Genomic DNA, 10,002 nt, shown 5'->3' with positions numbered 1-10,002 from the left:
CAAAGTGTAAAAGTAATAAAAAAGTCAGAAAGTGAAAAAAAAAAAATAATTGTAAAAATATATAAAAAAATGAAAACAATAATAATAAATATATATATATATATATATATATATATATATATATTGTACCCATAAATACTCTTATGAAAAAAAAAACAAAAAAACAATAAAAGTACACATATTTGGTATTGCCGCGTCCAGAACGACCTGACCTATAAAACTGACCCACTAGTTAACCCCTTTAGTGAACACGGTAAAAAAAAACAAAAAACGAAACATAAAACAATGTTTTATCATCATATGGCAAACAAAAAATGGAAGAAAACACGATCAAGAAGACTAATGTAAATAAAAATGGTACAGCTGAAAACGCCATCTTGTCCCGCAAAAAACAAGCCGCCACACAGCTCCAACAGCCGAAAAATATAAAAGTTATAGCTCTCAGAATAAAGCGATGCAAAAACAATTCTTTTTTCTATAAAATAGTTTTTATTGTGTAAAAGCGCCAAAATATAAAAAAAATATATAAATGCGGTACTGCTGTAAACATACTGACCCTAACAATAATGCTACCTTATCAATTTTACCACACGCAGAACAACATAAAAAAAAAAAAAAATTCCTGAATTGTTGTTTTTTTTTATTCTGGTTTCTAAAAATCAGAATAGAAAGCGATCAAAAAATGTCACGTGCCCGAAAATGGCACCAATAAAAATATCAACTTGTCCCGCAAAAAACAAGCCATCACATGACTCTGTCGGCCGAAATATGGAAAAATTATAGCTCTCAAAATATGGCTAGGGTTGTAAATTTTGTTGCAAAAAAGAGAAATCGCTTGTCAACTTTAACCCTTATAGCTCCCTACTAAAAAAAAAATTTGGTTCCAAAATTGTGCTGATGTAAAGTAGACATGTGGGAAATGTTATTTATTAACTATTTTGTGTAACATATCTCTCTGATTTAAGGGCATAAAAATTAAAACTTTGAAAATTGCGAAATTTTTGAAATTTTCGCCAAATTTCCCATTTTTTCACAAATAAACGCAAGTGATATTGTAGAAATTTTACCACTATCATGAAGTACAATATGTCATGAAAAAACAATCTCAGAATCAGGGGGATCCGTTGAAGCGTTCCAGAGTAATTACCTCATAAAGTGACAGTGGTCAGAATTGTAAAACTGGCCCGGTCATTAACATGCAAACCACCCTTGGGGGTAAAGGGGTTAATGCACAAAAAAATGTATGGGGAAAAAAACTAAAAATGCCACATGAGAACAGACCAAAACTGTGAAAAACTGAACGATAAAAAATTACTGCATAATCAAAAAAATTCACAAAACTTTAATAATCTCCTGTACATTCCCTCTAACTCTTGTTACAAATCCATTTGAAATCAAAATTTCCATCTCCGCTTCCCACATCTCTAGAATTCAGATAAACATATTCAATGTTTTCATGTGACGATCTTCTGATCTTGAATCTGGAAAAGAAGACGTTATATTTAGAGAAACATCGCACCACCATGCTATCACATCCTATTAAGATGCAACCCTCTGCAGTGTATAAATCGCTGATCACTGTGTAATTACCCTACTGTCAGTACATACAGAGACTATTTCATTTTCAGAAAAAAAAAATTCTATAATTTTCCAATATATTTGTTGTATCAATGCAAAAATCTATTCCATTCATGATGATGAAACAGGTGCACTGCTGCAGTGTCCAACACAATGGCGTAGAGGTAATAAAATTGTCTATAATGGAACTTACACATTTTTTCATACACATTTTTAGAATTCCTCTTTAAAAACATTGCACTTGCCCTTAGAGCTTCCTATGCTTGGAGATAATCCATGAACATTTGCTTTGATTTGGGGACCTTAATACTGTATCATGTATCATGGAGATGTGTAATTCACTAAGCCATCCAAGACTTAAAGTATAAACGAAGTTTTTGGACACGTTAAAAGTTTTAGTAGGTGGAGGCCCTGGTGCTGAGGCCAAAAATGATTGCAAAAAGAAAGAGACAGAGTTGCTTAGTCGAGTGTTGCTTTCATAGGTTTATAGACTTTCTATGGTGTCTGTTTTTGGTTCTTGGATGAGAGCAGCTCAGTTAACCTCTTCTGTTCCTCCATTTTAATGACTGATGGTGTTCTCAGCAACCAGGTTCTTTAATAATCAAAGCTTACACTTTTTCTCTATGACATGTCAATCATTTTCTAAAAGTACAATTACATTTTAATGTTCTGAGATTATCCCCCATGTGAGAACTTACAAGCTTTCATCATATAATGATCCATCTGTCCAGGTCCAGGCCGTATTATCATCTGTACGTCTTATACCGATCCAGTGATTGTCTGTACCCTTATACCGGAACAGAAAATCCTGATAATAAAATCATCATAGTTATTATCTATAATCCTGTGAGGATATTATTTATTTTTCTCACTTATATAGCGCCATTAATTCCACAGCGGTTTACAGACATTATCATCGCTGTCCCCATTGGGGCTCACAATCTATTTCCCTATCAGTTTGTCTTAGGAGTGTGGGAGGAAACTGGAGAACCCGGAAGAAACCCACACAAACACGGGGAGAACATACAAACTCCTTGTAGATGTCCTTGGTCTCCTTGTAGATGTTGTCCTCGGTGGTAACTGAACCCAGGACCCCAGCGCTGCAAAGCAACAGTGTTAACCACTGAGCCACCATGCTGCCCATATAAAATCTTGTGTGGAAATATTATTATTATTATTATACAGTTATTATATAGAATCCTGTGTAGATATTCCATGTCTCCTCTGTACATTATCAGTTTCTCACCTTTTCCTCTTTATTTTCTATAATCGCCAGTGATGATTTATGTGAGTTGCAGAATTCCTCGCTGTTGTTCCAGGTGTCACTTTCATTAGAGAAGTAATAACACTTTCCCCGGTACCAGATCCAATCATCCTCACATGGAGCAGATTTCCCATTCTTGATCTCTGTATATGAAACAAAATCATTTGTAGAAAATCATTATTTTTATCTGCAATAAAAGCTTGTTCTTTCAGTACGACCCATTTGATTTTTTACTAGAAGATTCTGGAGAATACATAAACTACATTTCCTTTCCTTCGTAGCTTTCTTGTGTAGGTCAGGGTCAGCACTAAAATTCACAATATATGTTACATTTTAGTTAAGTATTCTCTATAAAGATTATAAAAATAATGCAGTGCTGTAATTACATAATCTCTAAACGGAGTCACACCAGCGGCTCTCTAAATTTTCATGAAGCTGTAATAACTAGATATTAAAGAATCTTAAAAATGAAGCACAAGTCCAAAACCCAGACAGTATGGGACATGAAAAATTAATATCTTATTATTATTTAAGCCATTGCTCTTTTTGGTTAGCAGAGCACGAGTGAAAACCAGCTATATTTTTTCGAAATAATCTAGACCGCAAAAATAAAGCAATAGATTAATTATTTCAGCCTGCCCAAGATTATTAACAAAATATATTGTTTTGATACAGAGTAAAATCTTAATTAGCCAGACAATTAGATTTGGTAATCCAAGAGAAATACGATAGCTGGCTGTGTTTTATTAATGTTCTGCTTGTCGTCAGTTTATGTGCACTAATTTAACTTGTAAAGTGTCCATCATTCCACTAATCTCATTACTATCTAAGCAGCCTCTAGCCATTGTTCAGGAATTGTCTAGGGCCTATTGTGTAAGTGTTGAAAGAAGGTCCAGCAGGGCCTCCACTGCAGGGAGTCTCACATGTAGACCCAGGTGATGAGGTCCACCTGAGAAAGATACCTCCACTAATGCACACTTACAGTGGGTATGGAAAGTATTCAGACCCCTTTAAAGTTTTCACTCTTTGTTTCATTGCAGCCATTTGGTAAATTCTAAAAAGTTCATTTTTTTTCTCATTAAAGTACATTCTGCACCCCATCTTAACTGAAAAAAAAAAACAGAAATGTAGAAATTTTTGCAAATTTATTAAAAAAGAAAAACTGAAATATCACATGGTCATAAGTATTCAGACCCTTTGCTCAGACACTCATATTCAAGTCACATGCTGTCCATCTCCTTGTGATCCTCCTTGAGATGGTTCTACGCCTTCATTGGAGTTCAGCTGTGTTTAATTAAACTGATAGGACTTGATTTGGAAAGGCACACACCTGTCTATATAAGACCTCACAGCTCACAGTGCATGTCAGACCAAATGAGAATCATGAGCTGAAAGGAACTGCCCAAGGACCTCAGAGACAGAATTGTGGCAAGGCACAGATCTGGCCAAGATTACAAAAGAATTTCTGCATTACTCAAGGTTCCTAAGAGCACAGTGGCCTCCATAATCCTTAAATGGAAGAAGTTTGGGACCACCAGAAGTCTTCCTAGACCCGGGCGTGCAGCCAAACTGAGCAATCGTGGGAGAAGAGCCTTAGTGAGAGGGGTAAAGAAGAACCCCAAGATCACTGTGGCTAAGCTCCAGAGATGCAGAAGGGAAATGGGAGAAAGTTCCACAAAGTCAACTATCACTGCAGCCCTCCACCAGTCAGGCCTTTATGGCAGAGTGGCCCGACCGAAGCCACTCCTCAGTGCAAGACATATGAAAGCTCGCATAGAGTTTACTCAAAAACACATGAAGGACTCCCAGACTATGAGAAATAAGATTCTCTGGTGTGATGAGACGAAGATAGAACTTTTTGGTGATAATTCTAACCGGTATGTGTGGAGAAAACCAGGCATTGCTCATCACCTGCCCAACACATTCCGAACAGTGAAACATGGTGGTGGCAGCATCATGCTATGGGGGAGTTTTTCAGCTGCAGGGACAGGATGACTGGTTGCAATTGAAGTAAACATGAATGCGTCAAAGTACAGAGATATCCTGGATGAAAACCTCTTCCAGAGTGCTCTGGACCTCAGACTTGGCCGAAAGTTCACCTTCCAACAAGACAATGACCCTAAGCACACAGCTAAAATAACAAAGGAGTGGCTTCAGAACAACTCTGTGACTATTCTTGACTGGCCCAGCCAGAGCCCTGACCTAAACCCAATTGAACATCTCTGGGCAGACCTGAAAATGGCTGTCCGCCAATGTTCACCATCCAACCTGATGGAACTGGAGAGGATCTGCAAGGAAGAATGGCAAAGGATCCCCAAATCCAGGTGTGTAAAACTTGTTGCATCATTCCCAAGAAGACTCATGGATGTACTAGCTCAAAAGTGTGCTTCTACTTAATACTGAGCAAAGAGTCTGAATACTTATGACCATGTGATATTTCAGTTTTTCTTTGTTTAATAAATTTGCAAAAAATTCTACATTTCTGTTTTTTTTTGGGTGCAGATTGTACTTTAATGAGAAAAAAATTAACTTTTTAGAATTTACCAAACGGCTGCAATGAAACAAAGAGTGAAAAATGTAAAGGATTTGAATACTTTCCATACCCACTGTAGTTTTGGGTGGGGGAGGGTGAGATCAGTTCTATTCATTTAGGAGTTTGAGCCCAGACAAGCAGGAGGGACATGTGCATTTGTAGCTGGGAGACTTGGGGCAGAGAATCAAGTAACATCAGATAGATGTTACTAGGAGAATGAGAGACATCCTTCAGGACAGTAGATGGATTGCATGGCATTACATAAAGAGACACAGATTTGTATTCTACATGATTCTAGTCTAAGGGTGTTGGCCCTGACTGTAAAGATACAGATTTGCTCCATTTAACCATCAGAGAGACCATGGACACTTTTGGGGAGACCAAGAGAGGACAAAGAAATCACCTGGCCCCATGGATATGTTTTGGGGTTGCTAGGAGGGACCCACCGGTCGCCTATAACCCATGGAGACATTTGGAGTTGCCAGGAGGGACCTACCTGTCACCTGGCCCCATGGAAACTCTCAGAGAGGCCAGGTTGGGACTCACGGGTGTCCTGGCCTTTTACCTCAATGGACTGCTACCTTTTCTCTGTGGGGTCCTGCCAGAAGCGGGGGGCCACAGGTTGAGGAAGCTGGCCCTGGAAGTCTCCAAAGTCACCACTGTCCTATCCCAGGTGGGTGGAGAGGGAAGGGTGAGACTGTGTAATGTTGTACCATCTTGGGTATACTGTGGGACTGTTCTGTGTGTTTATTGTCCATTTTATTGGGCAGCAGAAAGGTTTACTAAAAAGAGCAAAAGAAAGCCTGTGTTTCAGTTTCGATAATTAAATCAAGTGGATGAAGAACCCAAGGCTTAATTCAATCATGACAATAGTTTGACATTTCTTTTTGCCCACTGGAAACAAACAGTATGGCCAGTAAAGCAACAGCTTTTAATAATTCAACCAAATATTTTCCTATTTTATTGGATAAAAAATACTGAAGTTTTGTTGATTTAGAAAGTGAAAATGCTATGGATTTTTAACAAGTTATCCCAAAATTATCCCCCTTTTTTAGGATGAGCGATAGGTTTTTTGTTTGGAAAATCAAGAAGCTGTGGCTATTTAAAGTGACAGTGCCGCAATTTTCATTTTTGTATTAACAATTATTGATTATATAGTCAATTATTTTTAGTAGAAAGTTAATTCACTGTTTTAACAGTTTTTGTTTTCATTCAGCTACTGGGTGGTGCCATGTGCATTTGACAGTTACACACCTCAAATACAGCAAATGTATATAGGAGTCTGTGGTTGCTGTCCAACTGCATCTCCTGCATTGTGTCTGCCTCCAGCTGTGACCTGGGCATGCTTCCTGGGCTGTCCAGGTCACTGCTGTGGGAGGAGATTGGCGCCATTCTTTTTAAGCTTACAAAGCTGCAAGCTCTAGTTCCCCCTTGTCACCATCCACAATGCTCAGTGCGTGCAGTGAAAGGAGTTGCTGAAGAGGAGGTGCCGGGGAGTGGAGGTTTGGGGTGAGGCGAGTATCGGCGGCAGGGAACAGTGATCGCAGCCTGACATCAGTAGTACAATTCAGGCTACAGATCACTATTCATGACCGTGTTCAAAGCACAGCAGAGAAATCACACTGTTGTGCTCTGAACACACTGACACAGGTCTGCTATATCACTGTAAACTGACATAGCAGAGCTGTGTATGTATTGCCCATCATGGTGACTATGTGGGGCTATTATACTGTATGGTGCATTATACAGGGCCATTATACTATAGAGTGCACTATGTGGGGCCATTATACTGTATGGAGCACTGTAGGGCCATTATACTGTATGGAGCACTGTGTAGGGCCATTATACTGTATGGAGGACTATGTGGGGCCATTATACTGTACGGAGAACTATGTGGGGCCATTATACTGTATGGAGGACTATGTGGGGCCATTATACTTTATGGAGGACTGTGGGGCCATTATACTGTATGGAGGACTATGTGGGGTCATTATACTGTATGGAGGACTGTGTAGGGCCATTATACTGTATGGAGGACTATGTGGGGCCATTATACTGTATGGAGCACTGTAGGGCCATTATTCTGTTTGGAGCACTGTATAGGGCCATTATACTGTATGGAGGACTATGTGGGGCCATTATACTGTATGGAGGACTATGTGGGGCCATTATACTTTATGGAGGACTGTGGGGCCATTATACTGTATGGAGGACTATATGGGGTCATTATACTGTATGGAGGACTGTGTAGGGCCATTATACTGTATGGAGGACTATGTGGGGCCATTATACTGTATGGAGCACTGTAGGCCCATTATTCTGTTTGGAGCACTGTATAGGGCCATTATACTGTATGGAGGACTATGTGGGGCCATTATACTGTATGGAGGACTATGTGGAGCCATTATACTGTATGGAGCACTGTGTAGGGCCATTATACTGTATGGAGGACTATGTGGGGCCATTATACTGTACGGAGAACTATGTGGGGCCATTATACTGTATGGAGGACTATGTGGGGCCATTATACTTTATGGAGGACTGTGGGGCCATTATACTGTATGGAGGACTATGTGGGGTCATTATACTGTATGGAGGACTGTGTAGGGCCATTATACTGTATGGAGGACTATGTGGGGCCATTATACTGTATGGAGCACTGTAGGGCCATTATTCTGTTTGGAGCACTGTATAGGGCCATTATACTGTATGGAGGACTATGTGGGGCCATTATACTGTATGGAGGACTATGTGGAGCCATTATACTGTATGGAGCACTGTGTAGGGCCATTATACTGTATGGAGGACTATGTGGGGCCATTATACTGTATGGAGGACTATGTGGGGCCATTATACTGTATGGAGAACTGTGTAGGGCCATTATACTGTATGGAGCACTGTGTGGGGCCATTATACTGTATGGAGCACTATATGGGGCCATTATACTGTATGGAGGACTATGTGGGGCCATTATACTATATGGAGGACTATATGGGGCCCCATTATACTGTATAGTGCCCTACGTGGGGCCATTATACTGTATGGAGGACTATATGGGGCCCTTTATACTGTATGAAGCACTATTTGGGACCATTATACTGTGTGGTACACTGTGTAGGGCCATTATACTGTATAGAGCACTATGTGGGGCCATTATACTGTATGGTGCATTATGTGTGGCCCATTATACTGTACACAGCATTATGTGGGCACATTATACTATATGGAGCACTATGTTGGGCCATTATACTGTATGGTGCACTATGAAGGGCCATTATACTGTGGAGCACTATGTGGGGCCAATTTTACTATATGGAGGTCTATATGTGGACTCTAGGGGGTTCAGTAGGATGAAAATTACTTTGTAAGGGCTGCAAAGTTATGAGATATGATCTTCCTTGACCCTGCTGAATATTGCTCCCTTTTTTTGGGGGGGGGGCAAGTAATGTGTGACCCTGCTCTGTCCACTTATATGGGAGTAGTAATGTAGTGGACAGAGATGGGCCACACATTTCACCACTGCTCCCATAGATGTGGATGAACCGGGGTCATGCATTACACAACTGCTTCCATAGAAGTGAACAGAGCGAAGTCACACATTGCACCACTGCTCCCATAGAAATGTGTGACCTTGCTCTATACACTGTCAATGAACAGTGTACACAGAAAGCTGTCTATCAGTGGTGTGGGAAGATTATAGAGGGCTCAGTGTTCAGAGAAAAGCTATATCTGTGTCACGACTCTGTTGTCGGGCATCCTGGAACTAGGGGCTCCTTCCCTGTCCCTAACGCTAGAGAAGCCTTAGCTCGCCCTGTTCCCTGGATTACTTCTGAAGGTGAAGACGCCGGGGCCATGCACCTTGTCTAAACTCCTGATCCCAGACTCAATCTGTTCCTTCCCGCCATGGAGGGAAGAGGGGAGTAGTAATGTATGGCAATACACCAACCAGACTAACAAAGTAATACAAACAGTGATAAAGGGCAATACCAATCATACAAAAATATGCACAAAAACACCAGAGGATGACACCAGGAAGTGGAGGATGGGGAAAAACCAAAGACAGAGGAGAGGATAAAAGCAACCAAAACCAAGCAACCGTCTTAGATAAATCCACCAAATGCCTTCTCAAACAACAACAACCACCCACCATCTCCTAACCATGCAGCAATGAAGCTAGCTCTGGCAAAGACTGCTTTCCAGAGCCCAGAATATATAGGAGTGGGGAGTGGCAAACAGTGAACAGCTGAGAGCATCACTGTGATGCTGAGCCACTACTCACGAGCAAGCCATGAGGCAGGGTAGTGAGGAGGTCCAAGGTCAGGTACCAGGAGGGCTCGTAGTACAGAGGTGAGAGTCAAAGACGTGGTCAGGAAACAATCCGGGATCAAACGCCAGGAGAGTATGTCAAAACCAGGGAATACAACGGATTCTCAGGGGACAAAGCCAGGCTCAGATGCCAGGAGGGTACATCCAAAGCAGAAGGGAAAATCCACAAGAGTAGTCATGACAAATCCTAGGTCCGGCAACAGGGTCAGCAAACAGAACCACAGAGCTAAGCAACCACATCTAGCTAAGCAGAGTTACAACTGACACAGACTTCTGGAAGTTAGAAAGTTAAATCCCTTCC

General features: G+C 40.7%; 1 protein-coding gene across 1 annotated transcript in view; it reads right to left on the bottom strand.

Annotated features, from left to right (window-relative positions):
* Positions 1-1,187: 1,187 nt before the first annotated feature.
* Positions 1,188-10,002, bottom strand: part of LOC141271206 (C-type lectin domain family 2 member A-like) — a 78,551-nt gene continuing 69,736 nt past the window's right edge. The window contains exons 3-5 of the mRNA XM_073681328.1: positions 2,825-2,985; positions 2,277-2,386; positions 1,188-1,481 (exon numbers count right to left, since the gene is read on the bottom strand). Of these exons, the coding sequence (XP_073537429.1) occupies positions 1,367-1,481; positions 2,277-2,386; positions 2,825-2,985 (386 nt within the window). The 3' untranslated portion in view covers positions 1,188-1,366. The remainder of the gene's footprint in view (positions 1,482-2,276; positions 2,387-2,824; positions 2,986-10,002) is intronic.

The sequence above is a fragment of the Phyllobates terribilis genome, unplaced genomic scaffold (assembly GCF_046119375.1).
Source record: "Phyllobates terribilis strain yellow unplaced genomic scaffold, ASM4611937v1 Scaffold_5__5_contigs__length_657084704, whole genome shotgun sequence".
NCBI classification, from domain to species: domain Eukaryota; kingdom Metazoa; phylum Chordata; class Amphibia; order Anura; family Dendrobatidae; genus Phyllobates; species Phyllobates terribilis.
Note: the sequence above shows the minus strand (reverse complement) of the source record. Positions and strands in the feature narration are given on the sequence as shown.